The sequence below is a fragment of the Aythya fuligula genome, chromosome 4 (genome assembly GCF_009819795.1).
Source record: "Aythya fuligula isolate bAytFul2 chromosome 4, bAytFul2.pri, whole genome shotgun sequence".
Classification (NCBI taxonomy): domain Eukaryota; kingdom Metazoa; phylum Chordata; class Aves; order Anseriformes; family Anatidae; genus Aythya; species Aythya fuligula.
Genome location: NC_045562.1, coordinates 49,593,737 through 49,614,907, shown reverse-complemented (window position 1 = coordinate 49,614,907; position 21,171 = coordinate 49,593,737). Strand labels below are relative to the sequence as shown.

Below are 21,171 nucleotides of genomic sequence, written 5' to 3'. Positions count from 1 at the left end.
CGTTACCCCATGGGTTGTAACTCAGCGGTGCCCTGTTGAGCGTGAGCTCGGGCTGGCAGGCACAAATGCCAATGGCATGGGGGACGTTGGAAGCATCTGATAAGTGAACCCCAGCTTGTCCAGCTTTATTTATTTTCCCTTTTAACCAATTCCGCCGTTTTTTCTCCTGTGGAGCCCGGCCTCCGCTCTGGCCCCCCCCTCCACCCCAGTCCCCTCAGCCCCCCTCAGCTTCCCCGCCCCGCTGCCGTAACAGAGCCCCGCCCCCTGCCCCGCTCATCCAATCGCAGCGCTCGGTGGGCGCGGCCCTCGGCCTCCGCAGCCAATGGAAGGCGCGGCTGACACAAAGTGGCGTTCTCTGCACGCGCTTTCAAGGCCAGCCATGAGTGACAGCGGGTTGACCCAATCACAGCGGAGGGAGGCGGGGCTAGACCACCCTCGAGCCCAATAGGACTACGGGAGCCGGCCGCGGCCGGCGGAGCGAGACTGACAGCAGCGTCACCCAATCGCAGGGCACAACCCGCGGCCTCTGCGGGCGGCGCCAGCCAATGGGCGCCGGTGGCGGGCGGGGCCGGGAGGCGTCCGCGCTTGTGCCGTGCGATTGGGAGAGAGGGGCCGAGGGAGCCGGGCCGGGCCGGGCCGCGCCGTGCGTGCGCGCTGCACGAAAATGCACTCGGATGGCGCCGCTGTCAGTGAGTAGCGGCCGGGCCGCCCCTCCTCCTCGCGGCCGCAGGGGGGTGCGAGGGGCCGGGGGGGGCCGTGAGGGGCCGTGAGGGTCCGGGGGGGGGGCGTGAGGGGAGCGGGGCCGTGACGCAGCTCCCCCAGCCGGGGGGGGCGCAAGAAACTCTGGGGGGGGGAGAGCGCGGTGCATTGTGGGAGGTGGAGTCCCGCCCGCCGCCGCCCCCCTGCGCGGGGAGGGGCCGCGGGACTACAACTCCCAGCAGGCGCAGCGGCGGCACTCCCCGGCCCCGCTTCTCCCCGGCGGCGGGGCTGCCGTTAGAGCCCCCCAACCGCCGCGCGCCCCGCCGGCCTTCTAGAAAATGCGCCCGGGGGGCGCCGGCGGGGAGCCCTGCCCCAGGAGGACTCCCGGAGGGCTCCGTGAGAGGCACGTACACCGCTCCCAAGGGGCTCCGGCGCTTCTGAAGGGCGGGTGGTGAAGGCTGCGCAGCGATTTTTTAAAAAATTTCTCCGCAGAAAACAAAAATTCTGCCTCAGCCTTCAGCTGTTGCTGCTGCCCTTTCACAGCGTCCCCTGGGATATTCGGATCTCCCACCCCAACGTCTGTATATATATATATATATGTATATATACATGCTGCAGGCAGTTCGTAACCTGCTATACGTGGTATTTAACAAGGAATGTTTTCCTGAATTAACATGCTTCGTTATCAGTAGATTCACAGCAGTGTTTTTTTGTTTTTTTTTTTTTTTTCCCCCACGTTGATTAAATGCTTGCAACGGTAAGTGGCAGAATGTTCCTTGTGATCCTCCTCTGCCCTTGTGATGTAAGCTGCTGTTACATTTTTTCGCTCGTTTGTTTTTTCTTGCTGCGACTGAGCATAATGCTTCTTCGCATTAGATGAGAAGCACAACTTCCCTTTTCTCTATTGCGAATGTTTGTTTAAAAGTTTCTTCAACTCCAATAAGAATAAACAGAAATGCCTTCTGTTTGCGAGGAATGCAGTAAGCTGAGTTAGGCAACTAAGCAGTCCTCTTGCTGTCTCTTATTTATTCTTTTGTAGCAGCATGGGTTTTTATTTCTGCTGTTTCAGCACTTGATTCACATTTGATTTTGCCTGAGTAACTTGTGTTAACTTTAGGTGAGTTACTAATTCTGTAATTTGCTTTTTTCCCCGATCGCTTTGGAAATAGGAAAACAAAGACTTTTTTTCCCTGCATCTTGAAGTAGAAGAGGAAATCATGCTTGATTTCTGTAAAATGCTTTGCAAAAAGTGAAGTGCGAGGAAGTAATATACATCCCATGAAAATGTGCAACTCTTGGATCAAATTTAAATATTAGGGCACTTAATGGTGATGGTGTATTTCTTTCTCCAATGGGTAATACTACTAACAAAGGCTTCAAGCAGAAGCTTTATTTTAAATGTACCTGCTTGCAAATCTCAGAGAAGCGTTTTCTTTCATATTGTCCAACTAAAACATTTTAAATAAAATGTTAAGTCTGAGATTAAATACAATATCTCATTCGTAAAGTGGCTTAAAAAAGCTCAACAAGCCACATCCCAGTAGGTGTATTTTATTTTACTTTTAAATATACGTTGTTGTTATGGTCACAAGTCTTTAATTTGCCATCGAGCCTGAGCTGGCGTGGCATGTTTCTGTGCCACTTGTTGCAGATGCACGGCTGCACAGACCCTGAGACCCTGCCTACAGCAGGGGCTCGCTCCTGCCCATGAGATTTCTTCTTCCACTGCCCCGCTGCTCAGGGGCTTTGCAGGAGCGCTCTCTAATCCGGTCAGTCAAATTCATCTGGGTTAGCTCTCGCCCCCTGATTACAGTGGCTGAAGTGACACATTAGATTTTTGCCTGCAGTGGATTAGGAAATGGCCCCTGCTGCTGGCAGCGCTGTGGGATCTGTAATTTTGGCAGCCAGGAGGAAGCACGCAGCTGGGGCAGTAACGCTGGGGCCTGGCGTGGCTGTTCGTAGGCTGTTGCAGCTCCCTCATGGTGCAAAGCGGGTCCGTGTGGTGCTGGGTGCCCTGGCAGCCTGCACTGGATCTGGACAGGGTTGCATTTCTGCTGAAGCAGCTGGAATACAGGATACAAAGTTTTTATTAGCTTTGTGCCCTTTGTAGGATGACAAACACCACCTAATCTGGCGTGAAGTTGAGAGCAGCGCTGGCAAACTGCTCTGTGGCCATGGCTTTCAGTGATTCAAAATTAACTCACTGATGCTTCTCAAAATGAATTCGGTGGTAGAGTGAGTTAGGCTGGATGAGCGCTTCCCATCAAATGGGTGTAAAACTGGTTCTGTATGAAATGCCTTGTAACTCTACTGTCCACGATCTTGAGCTGTAGGCTGAAAGAATGTCTGTTCACAACCTCAGCAGCACAAAATCACTGGAAGGCTGTTTGATTGGGTAATATATGCTTTAGAAGGAGGTTTAAATTGGTTCTAATTTTCCAGCGCTTTTACTCATTCTTTTCCAGCTGTGGCGGGTCATTCCGGCGTTGTTATGTTCTGGCAGGAATCTCCCCTAGGAATGCTTATCAGATACATGCAGTGGGTACACAAATGGTGGTGTTTGCAGCAACAGCCAGATTGCACCATAAATGCACTCAGTGCTGGGTCTTCTTTTTTTTTTTTTTTTTTTTTTAAAAAAGCCACAAAACATGAGGCAGCGTGCAGGGTTTTTAAGGAGTATCTGTTGCTATAGGCCTGACTTGTTCCAAGTCAATCAAGCATAAATGGAAATGCGTTCAAACTAAATAGTAGCTGTGCAACTTCTGTCTGCTTAAATTGCTCCAAAATTCTCAATGAACTTTAATCTGCAGTAGCTCTTCTTGTAAACAAGCCTTTGGGTCAGGGTACACCTTAAGCACCTAGGTAAAATAAGGATTTCTTCCTGTGGAAAAAAGATGAATGCTTTTCCCTGTCTGCGTAGCATGCCGTCATTTGGAAATATTTTGTTACAGGTGAAGTGGTAATGTTGCAGGGAAGGTTTACGTTAAAGTGGTATGTTTAAGGACAAGTGTGTTTTAGTGTGCTGTTATTTCAGCCACATTTTGGTGGTGGGCCTTTATTCCAGCTACTTACACCCCTCTGTTTTGCTTCAGAATGCTTTAGGGTGTAGCATTTGGGAAATGTACTCAAGTTTGCGGGTGTGGTTTCAGATACAGCTGGTGTCAGCTGTACCTCTGAGCTCGGAGCTGGTCCATAGGCATGTGTGCACGCAGGAGAAAAGCCCAGTGGCACCACAGCTCTAGCTGTAACGGCTGGCTCCTGCTGGGCTCGAGTAGGACGGGCACCCCACTTCTCTGTCTGGCTCATTGGATGCCCTCGTGGTCCTGTGGTGGCTGGAGTTCAGTTCTATTTTCCTTCCTTTCTGAACCAGGCCCAGTGTTCAATCCCATCAAAGCGAAGATCTTCCTCTGCTTCCCAGGCCTTTTCATCTGCCTCTCCTTGCCTGCTTGCTTGCTCCTTGCTCCGGCATGGTGGAATGGGAGAGGTGCATCTTCTGCAGGCTGCTGTGGTACAGGGTGTCGCTGCCTGAGGGGATTCAGCTGGGGATGGTGGAAACGAGTTCTTAATCCTGGCTTTGACAGGAGGTCAGCTCTGAGCTGCTCAGTGCACTGCACTTGGGGCATCTCTGCCTTTAGAGCGGTTGTACTTCTGCGTAAAAGAAAGCAAAACTGAGACATGCATTCCTTTAATAACAAAACACACTCAGTAATGAGTACAGGGATTCTGCTTCCTGAATGGAAGGACTGAGGACTTTCACCCAACAGGCTTCAGATCGGAACTGCAGAATTCATTAGTTGATTACTGCTAGGGTAATTCTGTCAGCAGAGTGCAGAGCATGACATCGTGGCGTTCAGAGATGCCAAAGCGATTCTTTTTTGGAAAAGTAAAGCTTATTTAAAACCGGTGAGGAAGACAGTGCTTTGAAGTATTATTTCCCCCATTACTGCCAATTTCCTTCAGTTCTGTTATTTGAAGCCGAGGACTGATTATATTAAATGAAAGTACAAGCACAAACATTCCCCTTTAATTTTCAGGAGTGAATCTGTCCAGCGTGTGTTTCTATCTAATTGTTTTCTGGGAAGCTTACAGAAACATCACAGTATTTGTGCTGAGTCAGAGAAATCCTAGCAGCCGTGAGAATTACTCCTACAACGACTTCCATACTAATTTTTTTAATGCCCGGTTTTATCTAGAGCATTTATGTGTTGCATCTGTCTAGGATAATATTTTCGGATTTACTGTTTAGGTGTGCAGCTACTGGAGGTTTTCTGTGTGCTGAACCAATCTAGAAGCTTTTAAAGGAAACTCCATAGGCTGCTGCTGCTCCCTTAGCGCTACTGCAAATGTTGGAGATGATGATCGTGTGCCCAGGGGCTGGGGGCTGTCAGAGCTCGGAGGTGATAATTCTGACAGCAGGAACTAAGAGATGTCAGGCAGGTACGTGTCAAGGTGTGGGGAGGCACATAGCTGGAAATACTCCTTTTCTAGATACTAATTTGTGGTCTCGTGTGAATAGTTCGTCAACACGTTGTTTCCTGTAACAAAAATTAGAGCATGGTCGTCGTCTTTTCCTAAAAATGTGACTTGACAGGTTTGAGTTTGGCATTTCAGATAGGAAACTAGGGCATTCAGCTTCCCTCACCTCTGCCATTTGCTTATACTTCAAGAGACGTATTGAGGTTTTTATATCAGCTAGTTTGAGGTTTGTGCTTTTCTGGGTGTGTCTGGCTGAGGCGAGCAGAAGGAGGTTTAGCTTAGTTTGGTAAGGAAACGAGCCCAACCAGCTGTTGCTTTTTGCCTCTCTGTAAGCATCAGGTCTGTGGTGTAAATTGTAATACTGAAGTATTTTAAAGGTTATTTTTAAACTTGTTGATGTTTACATTTGATTAGTATCTGATTGGGACTAATTGACTAACCTGAACTTCAGCCCTTGTTCAGAGTACTAAACTGCAGACCGAGTCCCGTGGTGTTAGGTTGCTTCTGGCATCTTTCCTTTCTGGTTTCCTGTAGTACTGGAGTTGTTTCACTTAGAGGTATATTTTTTTCCTTCGGTGTTTCATTGTGGGTTATTTCAAACTATTTAACAGAATTTGGAATTTCTATTGCTTCGGTTTTTGCTAAAGATAGGCTAAGACCTGCAAGAAAAATAAGCACATACATTTTTGTTGATGGATTTGTTTGACGTGCACCTCCTGAAGTTTGTACCTCGGGAAGCATCCCAGCATATCTTCTGTTCAGTGTTTGTGCAGCGAGCAGGTTTCCTTCTTTTGGGCCCAGGTGAAGATTTTTCCTTTTCTGCAGGAATAAAACCAGAGGCAGCAGCACTGTGTCCTATTTGAGGGAGGAAGGATTTTTTACCCCTTGTTTGTTGAGAAACTCTTCTAAGTATGCCTTTTCAGTGGTATAGGATGCTTTGTGTGCCATTGCTTGCAATACACATACAACTAAGGCTTAGAATGGCTCAGAAGGGGACTTGACCTGTAATTTAACTGGGTAATTCATTGGCAGCTGCTCACCTTTGCTTTTGTAGCAGTAACTGGAACAGAAGCTTGCTTTCTGTTGAGGATAATATCCCGACTTTGCCAGCTTCCCATGTGGGAGGGACAACACTTGAGACTCTGGTTTCATTCTAGAAGCCTCAATGCTCCTGTGGGTAACCAGGCAGTGCGGAACTACGGCGTGATGCCTGTGGAAGAGCTGTAGGATAAATCTGTAACTCCTCAAAGTCCATCATGATTATGTAACGTTTTTTGAAGTAACAGATTAAAATTGTAAGGATGTTTCCAGTGGAGGTGTGAAACACGCTGGTATGGGTGATATGTTTGGAAGTGCCTAGGAATGTTTTATTTCAAAGGCAATACCTAGTCCATGTAATCCTAGTTTAAAAACGATAGAAAAAATTTTTTTAAAAGTACCATCTTAAATGATTTAGTATTAATTTAGAAGAAAATATTTGCTCGGTGTTTTCAACTTGTTAGTTCCAGGTGTAGCTGCTTTCTCTGAAGACCTGTGTTCTTCGTAGGTCTTAGGCTAGACAACAAGGGAAACTTGAAAATTACATTTTGATCTTTAATGATTGTCTTCCCCCAATCCTCCCATTTCCCCTCCTCCCCCTTTTAAAAAAAAAATTCCTGTCTCATGTTGGATTGAAGGCCAGCTAAGAAACTTGGGGTTGTTTTTCTTTCTTTTTGCAGAACGGTTCTGCTTAGTATTGTTTGACTAGCAAAAATGGAACTTAATTGAGCACTTAATGCAGAAAAAATGTAGCGCCCTGTTCAAGATGCAAGATCTTCCTACCATGGCGTGGTAAGAAGATACGGCTTGTCTTTGTCTTGATATAGATTATAAGCACAGCTAAAGTGTGAAATACCATCGTCGGCACAGCTGACTTAGAGAAATTGTCTTGCTGTGATGGTGAATTGGGGAAAATGCACTAAAAAGTAGGCAGCTGTTACTGAAATGAGACTTTCCAGATAAGACAGCAAATGCAACGTGTGATTCATGTGATTCCTAAAGGTATCTTTGGAAATTCTTTTATTCACCTTGATGAGAGATTTCCATGCTGATATGCGCTACAAGAATGGTTACAGCAGGCACTTCCTTCAAATGCACTTCTTAAACTTATAATGGTGTTTTTTGCTTTTCGGGGTATTTGACATTTCATAAAGTTGTAGGATACCCTCAGCTGGGACCCAGCTCCACACAGGACCACTGAAGAATCAGCCCATGTGTCTGGGAGCATTGCCCAAACACTCGGTGAACTCTGGCAGGCTCAGTGCCATGACGACCTCCCCAGGGAGCCTGTCCCAGTGCCCGGCCACCCTCTGGGTGCAGAACCTTTCCCTAACACCCAGCCTGACCCCCCTCTGTCCCAGCTCCATGCCGTTCCCTCAGGTCCAGTGCAGATTTAGCCATAGATTCTGGGTCATTTCCATCCAAACGCAAAGGATGAAAATGTGGGAATAACAGTTTTTTCCTTACTTGCATCTTAAACCAGAAAGCCAGCTTCAATGTTTCCCAGTAAAGATGCTTCAGTGCATCAGCTGGTAGCAGTGCCGCTGGGCACACATGGGAATTTTGCTTGGGAGGCTTGTGCTTGTCACACAGAACGTGTCTCTGGCTGTGTAATCAGCATGCTTTTCGACACAAGTTCCAGTGGGGTTGCTAGTTTGCTTTCAGTTTAAAGGGAAGTATCTTCTAGTAGTTGTTGTCTGTATTTCTTTCAGCTGGTCTGTGCCAAGCTTCTGAGATTCCTGCTGGTTTGCATCCTCTCTGAGTGGATCCAAGTTGATCTTTTTTGTGGAAATTACTACATTTCTAGTTTTGTTCTTGGCACATTTCTAGCAAAAATAGGTGGTCTAAAAGAATAGAGGAGGATTAGTTTGTCGCTTTTCTTTTTTTTTTTTTTTTTTTTCATCCGAAACAAGCTCAAGTGTTTTATTTGTGGAGCATGGAAGCAAAGTCAGTGCCTAAGTTAAGGCTTCTTTCATGAAGTGTCAGGATTCTTTTTTTTTTGGCTTTGGTCTTAGCTGCTGTGTTGTGACTTTTGGTTCATTACAGAAAAGTTATGTTTCAACTCTGTAAGTGTATTCCCGTAATTCTGTTTTTCCAAGAAAAGAGCATGGATGCAAGTACTTGTTTATTATCTTTTAAAAAACAAGTATTATTACTAGTGACTTTATAATGTTATGTGAGAATTAAACTGTTCCTGGAATAGCTGGAAGAAGAAGATTAAGAAGCATGGAAACTTTGTAATGATACCTGATTTTAAGGATAAAAGTTGTAAATATTTAAATTTTTCAACTTCAATATAATTTTGTACTTGGGTATAGTTCTGTTTTGCTGGGAATCACCCATGCCATAAGAACAATGTGCATGTAGGATCTCCTCCAGGTTTAACTTGCTCATTTCCATTTGATGTTGAAAATGTTGATACTGAAGGAGAATTGAGTTGGCTTTGGTTTATAGACTTGTGATGATTTTATTAAATTACCAGAACATATGAAGACCTTGGATGCTACAGCTGGAAAACAGGCAATTTAAACCTTTTTTTTTCCTCTTCTCCTCTAGATTTTCAACTGAATTCTCACCTATCAACACTGGCAAATATTCACAAGATTTACCACACCCTCAATAGGCTGGTAATGACTTGCCATTTTCTCTCAGCTAGGGTTATGGTCTAGAACATTGCTGTGGTTGAAATCATTGCATGGTTACACTTCCTAAAACTATGGCTGCCTTTCTGTCTGAGAGGCTGTGGGTTTCAAATAGAAGAATTAGGAGATGAGCAGTATGTTGAAAGATTATTCACCAGGGGTCAGAATGGAGTTTGAGGAGTGTTCTCTGCAACGTTGGATTCAGATGTTTTTTTCAATCTGAGTTTTCCTAGATCTGTCAGATACTGATGATAATAATCATAATTATCCAATTTCTTACAGTTTTTGTGGAAAATACTGAATGAGTGAGCTGTCCTCTTGCAACCATGCAAAGAGTGAAACACGATTTTTGAAGAGTGTTCCTGCTGCTTTTACACTGGTTTTACTGTAACCATATCTGGAAGTGCCTATAAAGCTTCTGTTCATACATTGCAAATTTGGTGGAAAAGACACTGCCTAAAAAGGGGGTGATTTGTTTCCAAGATTGCAGTTGTTTGTAACCACTATTCTTGGGAACAGCTATGGGTGTTTATCCTTAAGCAAAGCCACTTCTATGGTAAATTCTAAATTGAATTTAAATGGGATTGTTTAGAACAGCACTGTGAAGTTCCCCATTCAGTGAATCATTATTTCCACTCTTCAAGTATGGTTTGTTTTAAAAAATATTTCAAAATATTTTTCAAACGACGTACAGATTATTCGTGGACTTCTTAGGTAAATTTGCAGGGGTAGTTTGTTTAGATAAATGGAAATCCAGAACAAAGTCTCTGCAGTTTTAGCTAGATGCTCCTTAAATAATGAAGTTGAATATCAAATTGAAGTAAAGGTTAAAAGCATTACTGATTGAAGAAGGTCGCTATCTTGTTTAACTGTATCGCTCCTCTTCTCTTACAGAATCTGACAGAAGACGTTGGTCAAGACGATCACCAGACAGGTATTTAATAGGGATGTAGTAGAAATAGACCAGAATAATGTAATCCTGCTTTGTGAAATAAGTCTCTTTAACATTGAAACTGAAATTTTAGGCAGCTAAGGGAGTTGTAGAAAGCAACTGCCAGGTTTTTTTCTAATTTTTCTTCAAAATAACTGTACATGCTTTCAGTTTCTCCACTTGTGAAGAGCTCACGTAGGTTTCAGCTGTGTGACATTTTTACTATTTCTGTGCAAGTTCTTTAGAAGACTTTATGAAAAATTTCTCTCACTCCTTGGACTCAACCCATTAGACTAGCAGAATATCCGTGTTCTTACAGTGTTTTGACTCTTGAAAGAGCATCAGTGAGAACAGAGCAGAAACAAGACCTCTTGGGGTTATTGTGTTGCCTGTGACCGAGTTTAAATGCTGTATTCCAAACAGCCCAACCTCCCAACCTTTTTTTCAAGTGATTTTGATGGAGAGAATGTTTTTCTGGTTCTTGTGCAGATTTTTCAATAGATGTCTAAGGGCTATTTCTTAGTTCCAAATTTGTTTTCTGTTCTATAAAATGTCATCATTTTTGAGGCCTTCATTCCAGGTGCCTGGTACTAGCTTGCTGCCAATTCTTCTTCACCAGCATTTGAGCTTTGCGGCTTGATAACTTGCAGCATTTGTTGCCTTCTTTTGTACTTGTTCCTTATGAGCTGGCATCTGCCTTTATTTCTTTTTCTTCATTCCTTTCCGTGTTTCAGGCATGATACCTAGAGAGGAAGGAAAATAACTTGTTGGCTTCAAGCCCTGATCATTCAGCAGAACAGTTCTTTAAAAGTGGCCATATCTGTCCTACCATCTGTCTCGAAGTTGTTCTCTATCCTGAGGTGCTGGCTATGCGTGCTGATGTTACCCTGAACACTTAGGAGAGTGGAGAGAGCTGTCAGCTCCTCCTGGAGATTTCTGGGACAACCTTGTAAATTTAGCACACTCTTAGCCTAGAGCAGTAAGAGATACGTAGGACTGAGTTGTTTTTTGATCTTACTGAGATCACTTGGGGCTTGTATGCCCTCCTCCATACTGCAACAGGTGACTTTATTTCAAAGTTGCACTGTCTTACCCTGCCCATAAAAGGCTTCTATCAAATATTTTCTGTCAGTGTCCTCAGTGGTTTCATATTTGAAAGGAGTTCATCCCATTAAACCTCATCAGAAGAGGCTGAGGCAGCTAGTTCCAGACAACCCTTTTACTGTCCGTTTGTTAGGACCGATCCCCGTGGTGATCTAGGTGCTTGAACTAAACACAGATACATCCTGATTTTGTGTACAGAAATACATTCTGTAATCTTCTCTTACTTTTGATCACAAAAAGCTGTTGTGAGGCGTGAGGTATTGGTCTCGAGGCAGTCACCTTCCAACACTAATCGATAAGAGTAGGTGTGCTTAATGTATTTGCGATTTGTCCTATCTCTTGCTTGGCACTTCTACTGCGAAAGGTTAATGTAAGAAATCAACCTCAGAGCTCTCATCATCTTTCTTGGAAGGTGTTTGAGCATGTTTTAGATTTTAATGAAATGCTTTATTCTGACATTTGTGGTTATATTATTACCGGCATTGTATTTGTTTTAATTAAGCTTGAGCATGTTCATTGAATGAGTTTGGGCAAAAAACCTAGAAAAGAATTTAATTTTTTTACAGTAGCTATGAAAGAACCTTTAAAACCAGGAAGGAAGTATGAAATCAGAGTTGAAAATAGAGGTTGCTCTACAGATTAGAACATATTTAGATTTCATTCCAGTGTTTTTTATGCTTCTGCCCTGTTTTATATCTCCTTTTAGAAAACGATGAAACCCCAGCATATGCATAAGTTCTAGCCTTCAGTTCAGTTGAAATCTGCATTTGGTTTCCCTCCTATGAGCACAGGTAGACATGCAGGGGGATGTTATGGCCTTTGTGAGTATAGTGCAGTGACATCTCATGTCCATTTCATATGGGACTTGACAATTCTGAAACATCTTACATAAGAGTCTTATTTAAATCTTAAAAAAAAAAAAAAAAAAGAAAAAAAAAGTTACCTTCACAAATTGTTTGATGTATTTAAATGTTAATAATTTCTGTTCTCCAATAAGAACTGTCAAGACCTATTCATTTTGTTACAGACTTCACAGTAGTGAATAGATGCTGTGTATTTATTTGAGGTTTTCCATCCAGAACTCATTTGGCAGTCACGTTAGGTCTGCAAAACATTCCTTGGGTGTTACCGAACCAATCTAGAGGTGATTTTTGTTTTTTGAGACTTTTTTTTTTTTTCATGCTCTGAGTCTTTTGGAGCAAGCCTTGTCCTTAGAGATTCCTGTGCTTTTTCTGATGTATATATGGTTAATATTATTACAGTGGGGGCCCTGTTTTGGGAGTGACTTAATACACATCTAAATTGTGTTCAGGCTTCTAAAAGCTATTTAGAAAAATGGAGTATTTCAATTTTAGGTTAACATTTGTAATGAACTTCTAAATGCTTATTACATTTATTTTAAAGCAGTTGTTTCTGATCTAGTAAGTGTACCAGACATCTAAATTATTTTGGACGATAATCTCTCTTCTAAGTATTAGTATTTCTTTTCCTGGAACCAGAACATAGGTATCTAAGAGTTAAAAGATGGAATTTTCAAAATTCCTTCAGTGATTCGGGAACTAACATGGACCTCACTTCAAAATACTTGTCACCTGCTGTAATTACACTCACATAAAATGTATAAATGTGTTAGCATTCAGTGTGTTTTATATATCTGAAAAATAAGACTGTAAATGTGTTGTGGGGCTTTATCAGCTGTTGGTAAGAATCACGGGCATTCATTAAACAATTTTTTCCTTTTTTTATATACATATTGAATTGGAAAACTGGCTCTTGGTTTTGAAATAGTAGTCATTTATGTCATGACTACGAAATTAGCAGCTTGTCAATAGCTTACATTAAAGTAATGATTTGATTATTAAATTGTAACTTGCTTACCTATCCAGACTAAAATGTCCTGAAAAGTAAAAGTGCATAAGTACATATCCTGTCACCTGGCTGGTTTAACATAAGGAGGTAATGCCTTCAACAAAAACAAGGCTTCAGTGGTTTTATTGAAGCTTGGGGCAGAGTGGTGGGGAGATTATTTTGCCACTACTTTTTTTTTTTTTTTAATTGGTTTAAAGAAGAAAATTTTCTTGAGTCCAAAGCAATTCTGTAGTCTGGAATTCAAGATAAAGAGCTTCTTTCCTGTATACCTGATTTTACAAGAAGATTGCAAATTGTTTGATGCTTTGAGTATCTTGTTTTTTTCTCATCTTGTATCTGAAAAACAATGACTGTTAACTGTGTTTGTGGTGGTCTTTTTGCATCATTAAGTGAGCAGCTGTATCTTTCCAGTTGCTTCAGCATTCACAGTTTGTAATTATTTTTCTTTTGAAACATCCATCTACTTAAACATCAGAAGAACAGGAATGTTTACAGGCATTATTTAGAAAGAAGGTGAAAATTATGTCAGTAAATCACTTCTATAGGGACACAGCTTGTAGAATTTGTTTTTATTGACCACTGTTTTTTTGCTTATTTTGGTTTTGTTGCTGTTCTAAGCGTGTCCCTCTCTGTGGTGCTTATCTTGCGCATTGTTTTAAATTTCTTGGGGTGGATTTTAGCTCTTGAGTTGATATTTCCCTTTGTCTCCTGCAAATCGTCTCCTGCAAATTTGGAAGTACTGAATAGAACGTTTGGCAAACAACATTTATACTCGGCAGGCTTTTGGCTGATGGTGGCTTATTCAGCAGCCATTTGGAGGCTCTACCTTGCAAATGCTAGCTTCAAGTGTCAAAAAAACAGTGAGAACTAGGAGGGTTCTGCCAATCTTGAGTTGAGACCCAGGAGTAAGAAACTTTGAAGATAATCACATCAGAGAAGCTGCGCTCGGTAAGTAAAGTTCCTGTCAAACTTTGCATGAAGTCAGAGGGAGCTGCATGTGCATTTGCAGATGATCAGGCCTGTGAGAAGTGAAATAAGTTGTGAATAGCTAGACCTAGAGTTTACATGTAGGATTAGACAGGTCTGTTTGGAAAAGGTTATTAAGTTATTCTGTAAAATCAGAAATTGCAGGAATTGAAACAAACCCAAACTCAGATAGGTGTTAGCATTAGATGGGGGTAACAGAAATATCCTGCTTTGTTCACCTTCCAGAAATTATTACAAGGAAATTATAACTACACTTCAAATTCAGTATACTGACTCTGGTAACAAAAATATATATTGCTCAAGTAATGTTCTTGTAGTCATGCTCTTAGTAGTTAATAGATCATTCAACAGCTAAAACATAGTGAAGATTTGGTCCAAAACTCAGTTAATAAGTTGTTAAATCTCTGAAAGCAAGTGCAGTCAGTATGTTTGTCCACCTGGTGTCTGTGTGTGTGTACATACGTATTTAATAGCCGCTTACCAACTTCTGAGCGCTCTCTTTTCTTCCCTTTTCTATCAGTTTGAGAACTGCAACTAGATACATTCAAACCAAGAAAGGCTCTAAGGTTTTTGTATGAGTTATTGGAGAAATTGGGGTATGATGAATTCTATTATCACTTTAAGCCTTTTTATCAAGTTTGGCAATCTTCCTAAAACTGTCCTATTATTTAATGAGAAAAGGACTTCAAACAGGAATTCTTGAATTATTTTTTTTGGTTTGTTTGGGGTTGCAGAGCTGACAAAATGATTGTCCCATTCTGTAACATTCATTTATTTATTTTCATCTTCTGCTGTGCATCTCTTTTTCACAGAAGCCTTGCATATTTCTTTTCCCAATCAAATAACAAGCATTAGTGGAAGTAAATGGGAAAACCCTAGAGGGTTTGGTTTGGTGTTTTTTGTTACATTTTACCAGCATCCAATGCCTGTGGCCATCATAATAGTTTTTTAAAATAGAAAGGTATTTAAAAAATCAAATTGTTGTCAAAGGAGTGAGGTGGTTGCAGGTTGTCTTCCAAGTACTCAAGTACATGAATATTTTTCAAAATAATGTGTTCATTAGCACATATTTTTGTTTATTAAGTTTAGTTTGTGTCTGGGTTTTGTGCATAGATCTGAATCTGTTGGCTGTCTTTAGCCATCTGTTAAGTTCTATTGTTGTCTTAAGTGTTTTTAGTTTGTGTAGGCTTTCAAATAAATACTTACTGCAAGATGTAAAATGTGATTTAAGAAGCCATAAAGCATCATACTTAGAGTAACTCATGCGAATACAGTTTTGTGGTATTATTAATTTGCAGGCATAATGAGGTGGAACAGGTAACATTCAGCAGATTAGGTCCCTAAGTTTCTTTAATCTGGGTAGCCAAATGTTTGGGGCATCCTATGAATATTTGATAATCTCTGGTTTACCTGTTTCAACTACCCCTGATATTTTTGAGAAGATGAATATTACTATTGTTAATATCCAGCCATTATTATGTTTTCATACGGTAGGAATTTATGGGTATAATGCTGGGAAGTTTTTTTTATAACTAGTTAAATGATATTATCAATGCATAGTACTCTTAAAGGTTTCTTTTGAAAAGGTAGTGTCATTATGGACATACTTTCCTGAGAGGGTGATATTATGGGGGAGCATTAGTTAAAAAAAAAAAAAAAAAAAAAAAAAGAGGGGAAGAAAATAATAGTAAAAATATTAATAAAGAAGTATAGGAAGAATTTTTGAACTGGAAAGGGTGGAAAGAGTATTTTTTTGAACTGGAGAGATTAACTGTTCTTAATAAAAGTGATTGTAAAGGTAAGATCATAGAAGGCATACTAAGTGCAAAACCTTTATTAGTTGAAACCAAGTTAGTTAATGTTAATAATTGGTTTGAACATCTTGCCTAACACTAGAAAAATCCTTACTTTCATATGCATCATAGTTTCAGTGCATGTTTAAAGTAAAGTACATGTAGAGTACTTTAAGGCCTGTGAGGCTGTAAGGTTCCTTACATGTGTTTCTCCTATAACAGGAGAGAGACTTTCAAAGATACGAAGAATAGGTAAGCATAAGATTGCTGTTAGTATTTGTTGGGAATTGGGCCTCTGGTTTCAGTCTGTTCCCTTGTTGTCAAAAAGCAGTAAAAGTGTTTTTGCTTGCTTCTGTGCTGTGTTTTAAAATAAAAGATTTTGTGGGCATCTTAATAAAGCATAGCTAAACTTTGGATGCTGTTGAAGCTAAGAGAAGGTAGCCTAGGCATGCTGTATTTCTTCATGTTTCCTTGCAAGTTTCTTTGGCATTGCTTTGTCTCTGGATTTTTATACCTCACCTCTCCCTTCTTTTCCTTTTAAAATTCTCTGCATAACACTTAGAGCTTTGATAGCTCGTTGAGCTGCTCTTACACATACCTTTCTTGGGTGTCCCATATGGTCTCCAGTATATGAAAGTAGGACAAAATTCTGCCTGGAGTGTTAGCCTGTTGCTTTCATGAGGCGGCAGAGACAAACAACTTGCTGTGGTCAAAAGGGCTGATCCTGTGCTCTTCATTGTGCTAATGCACAGACAGGATTGTGTTATTTATTCATTTATTTATTGGTTTTGCTTGGGTTAATTATTTACAGGTTTGGTGAGCTGGATTAACACACTGAAGCTCACAAAAGGAAGAAACAGGAATATGCAGCTGAGAGAAGGGGAGTGGAGGACTGCCACTTGACCTGACCATCATGTGTTTTAAAGTGGCAGTTTCCTACTTTTGAACTCCTCACTGTTTGAGAACTATCCAGTCCAACCAAATCCAAATGATACAGCTACTTTTTTTTTTTTTTTAATATTTGTGGTTGTAGCTCTTCAAAACTAACGAAAAAACAACAACAACAAAACAAATCACCCAACAAAAACCAATCCCCCTCACCAAAAGCAAATCTACCAAACAAAACCAAGAAATGAACAGAACCTTCTTTTCCCCTTGCTCTCTGTATAACAAAGAAAACTTTGGGCTTAAAAGTGAAAAGGTTATGTTTTCTAGAGGTATGCTGCTCTAGTTTTTGGGTCATGTCTGTATTTAAGAAAAAAAACAACTTAGAAGTTGTGATTTGAATTAATTACAGAAAATTTGGACTGAAGACTAAAATACATCTTCAGGATAGTCTTAGTTCTTGCCTTTTGTTAGACTGAAGTAGCATTAGCATAAATGTATATTTTGGCATAGTTTTGGCATAGCACTGACTTCAACTGAAATCTGATCGTAGAACACCATGTAAAACAGATTTTGCTCTGGAAAGGGGACCATTTATTTTGTATTTTAAATCCACTAATGTCCTTCCTTCCCTTTCCTTTGTAATATTATGCCTATTAGTGGATGCAGTTTATCTGGTCTGCAGCAGTTTCATTTCTATGTACTGGTGTTTTTAATTCCCTCTGTAGGAAGTCTCCGGTCTTGCAGTTCATCAGACTGCTTTAGTAAAGTGATGCCTCCAAGGAAAAAGAGGAGACCTGCAGCAGGAGATGATTTATCTGCTAAGAAAAGTAGACATGATGGGTATGTCATCTTACCATGGGCTAAGACTGGTGGAATATCTAAAGATGAACATCTGATATGATCATGTTTTCAAATACTAATGGGAATGGTATTCAGATTTGATTGGTTTCTTGATGTGGAACCACGGCCTGTGATTAAATTTTGGGATATTAATAAGTACATCTAGGTTCAGTTTGCTCCTTACCTTTTTCTAGTCATACAAAAAGCTTGCAGGGAACTTGTGCTCTTGTTTGCCAGCTGTCAAAAGAGATGTACTTGCTTGTTCAAAGACTTCTGAGGGATACAGTAATGTCTTCCTCTATATGTGCATAAGATCTAGATTGGGCATTCTCAATCTATAGCCTGTCAGAAAAGTGAATGTAACTGTAGCCCCTTTGCAGCCACAGTTCTAACCTGAAGTTCTGCTAGTCTGTCCCTCTCATGTTGGTTTTGTGCTGAAGATTGCCAGGCAAGGTGATAGCTGATGGCCGGGTGGTGACTGAGGTGGTGCTGCTCAGCTTCCCTCTGAGTGGGTTCTAACTGTGTGCACGATCAGCGTGCTCTTTGGCATAGGTGCTGCACTTCTGGAGATGGTGTATTTTCTGTGTATGCTCAGCCTCCTTTGCATCACGCAGCAGCCATTGAGTGTGCTCCTTGTCTACAAGATGCAGCCGTTACTTAGTGCACTGAACTCAGAGCTTGTGGGAGTACAGGACAGTGTGCTCCTTCATGACAGCTGCCATCACACCTCGACAGGAGGCCTTTAGTATATACGAGTGTCCTGATGTAGAAAAGGGATGCGTGCAGCCAGAAAGTTTGGTTGCCACTGCATAAGCCAGTGAGCAATGAGCTCTGTTACACTCAGTATTGCAGGTGCCTCAGAAAACACAAGCTTCCATAACAAGTAGATAGGCAGAAAGATGCATTTCTTTCCCGTCAGCCAGAAATGAGGCTGTGTGCTTTCCTTTTCTTTCACTAGCGTGAGTAATCATAATGCTGGTAGCCAAATTAAGCCTCTGGTTATGCCTCTATAACCCCATTGTGTGTAATAGGGTTGCACAACTGTAGCTGTACTGGTATTTATTAAGTGATCTGTTGGAGCAGAAGGAAGTTTTCAACTTTCCCTTTCATTGCTTTGCATATGTGAAACTAGCAAGAGCAAAAAAGCAGTGCATGTTCTAAATATTTATTTTGCTTTTGGAAAAGTTAAAAGTGAAAATAGAGTAATGTTTCTAGAACCTATGTAGAGAGGTTTACAAAAATTAAATCTACGTCCCTTTGCTAAGACCCTGATAACAAGACAAGCCAAAGCCCCTAGAAGGTAAGGTTGTCTGTAGTAAGAGATACTGATCTGTCAGAAAACAATGAGAAGCTGATTTTGTACTCTGTCAGTACTACATATAATCATTAAGAGCTTTTTGAAAACATAATTGGAAGTATTATTTTTGTAACTAATGTATCTGGTCTTCATTCTACTGCAATCTAAAGTTTTCTTAAAGCAGATTGAGGTTTTCCCCCTTTAGAAGTGGAGGTGAAACCAGATTTAACAACCATGGGCCACAGGGGAACATCTTTCTGATGTGGTTCCAATTTTTGTATTCCTTCTTAACTTTTAAGGTTTTGGGGCTATCTTAGATTCCCTGTGTTTAAGCTTCCTTTCTTTTGTTTTGGTCTCCATGAAAATAGTTTGAATTTCATCGTGACTGGTGACATGAATTCATTTCCTGCATATTCAGCTTAGTCTTAGAACCATATTTTCTTTCAAGGAAGGATTTCTTCAAAGTTGGCTTATGTTCCTGTAGCCTGTGAACAGGTTAGACAACAAGCAAACCATCCCTTACTTCCATGCCTTTTAGACGGAGCTCATGCCTGTTCTGTTCAATTTTTCAAGGTTGGACATCTCAATGTGTTAAGCAGGAATCTACTTGAAGTCAGGAACCTGTACAGCAGTGTGCTCTTGTAGACCTGTTTGCAAAACTCTTTCCTTTGACATTATGTACAAAGAATGCTGTATGTAATAAAACCAGTATGGGGTAGTGCAATGCCAGTATATGGAATAAAGGGTTTCTGGGCTCATTTCTTTACCATTGCTGCCATTTTAGAGGCAGACTTCCTAGAAGCTGCATGCAGGTAACTCACGTCTCTCTTCAAGGGACATTAGCCTATGTAGAATGTGTAGCAAAATGTGAAGCAAAAAAGGTAGAAAGGTAGTCAGAGTCTGTTCTTGAATGTCTGCTTTCAATGAAAAACAAAAAGTGTGCTTTTAAGGACAGACAACATTCCTGAACAGAGGGGTGATTTCAGATCTTTGTGGAATGATCCATGTTTTGTATGTTTCTTAGTTGTAGCGGCCAGCTCACAGGGGGAATGTTAACAAATAAATGCAGTAAGTGTTCATCAATTTGCTTTCAGTGTGGAAATGTTGGGTAGTACTCTGCAGGTTATCAAAGGAGTGTCATTATTAAGGGTGTCATCATAGCAGAGACTGAATGTTGATGATTTCTCATGGTTTGTCTGCACAAAAAAAAAAAATTAATCCTTTCATGGATAGTTTTGTTGGATGATACTTTCAGTTTGCGCTGTTTGTGTTCCTATTATCACTTTAGTTATGGAATACTGACAGTAATGTTTTTGAGATATTTATTCTTTCCAGAAAGCTTAGTTCAGCAGAGATCTGTGCTGAAAGAAAGAGACTTCTAAAGGCTCTTTAAACTTACAGACCCTAAATACATATGGTAATGAAAAGCTTGTAATAGCCTTCACTTTCAATTCCAGGCTGTTACAGCCTCATCTTGAAATGATTAGTGGAATAACGATGCTGGCTATTGAGGAAAGTATTTATAGGAACAAATCTAGATGTTAGTGAAGTTATTTGGGAGTGTTGTTCTCATGCATAGACTACCTATGAAAAAATAAAGATCCTGTTGTTCTTTAGCATCCTACCTGTGCACAATAAGAGCTTGGATTCTATTAGTATTTTCACCTTGAACCATGAATGTAGTATTTGATTGGGAGGGATTTTTTTTTGCCAGATGATAAGCAGTGAAAATAACTGTGTTCACCTCTGGATAGCAATAAAATTCATCTTGTCTTAGAGAATGGTATTTTAAGTAGACTGTTTAGTGCACACACAAGAAAATAATGACTTGAAGACTTGATTTGTATTTCCCTCTTGGTTTGACAGTCTTGACCTTATTGTTCTTACAACTCTCACAGTCTGGCGTATTTTCAAATTGGACTTGCAAATCTGTATTCTGTATGTTACTCTTCCATCATTGTGTTAAAGGGCATAGAAAAGGTAAAAACAAGCTTCATCTGAAGATAGTTGCTAGGTAAGAGTATATTTCTGTGTATCTGTTATGCCAGAGATTGGATTTTGAGAAAGATGAGCCTTGTAACATAATGTCTCCTTTCCAATAGTCTCATCTGAAAAGAAAATAATTCTAGTCATTGCTCCAGAGTCGTGCTGAGGGGAAAAATCTTACAGTTATAGATATTTGGACTGTAGAGTGATGAAAACTAGGGAAGTATATCTGCTTCCTTGAAAGCTGTGTTTTCAAGCAATTAGATCCACAGGTCTAATACATCCTGGATGTGTGTGTGGATCACGTAAAGACATAGTAATATGAAAAACAAATTTGTTTTGAGTTATCAGCCCCGTACTGTATAGTGAAAAACTGAAGTTTCGGAAACACAGTTAACACAATATTATTAATATAGGAAACTAAAATAAGAGCATAACTAACCTTCGAAGTTTTCAAAACCTTTAGTATTCAGAGGCTTCTTCATTCCTCTGTCATTTACCAGCTGGCTTGCCGTGCAGGCAGCCTGTGTTACCTACTGTCACGGATGTCTAGACCATATTCCTTGGAAGCAGATGTTTTCAAGTAGGCACAGATGTAATTGCCTTTTTCTATACCTTTTC

General features: G+C 40.8%; 1 protein-coding gene across 7 annotated transcripts in view; it reads left to right on the top strand.

Annotated features, from left to right (window-relative positions):
* The first annotated feature begins 568 nt into the window (after positions 1-568).
* The window catches only part of DCUN1D4 (defective in cullin neddylation 1 domain containing 4), a 35,021-nt gene continuing 14,418 nt past the window's right edge, over positions 569-21,171 (top strand). The window contains exons 1-5 of one of the 7 annotated variants that reach the window (XM_032186121.1): positions 569-689; positions 8,770-8,840; positions 9,750-9,789; positions 15,762-15,791; positions 17,153-17,267. In XM_032186121.1, coding sequence (XP_032042012.1) covers positions 665-689; positions 8,770-8,840; positions 9,750-9,789; positions 15,762-15,791; positions 17,153-17,267 — 281 coding nt within the window. In that variant the 5' untranslated portion in view covers positions 569-664. Of the gene's footprint in view, positions 690-1,003; positions 1,103-8,769; positions 8,841-9,749; positions 9,790-13,538; positions 13,708-15,761; positions 15,792-17,152; positions 17,268-21,171 lie in introns of those variants that run through there. The other 6 variants (XM_032186127.1, XM_032186126.1, XM_032186122.1 and 3 more) reach the window with 6 other exon arrangements.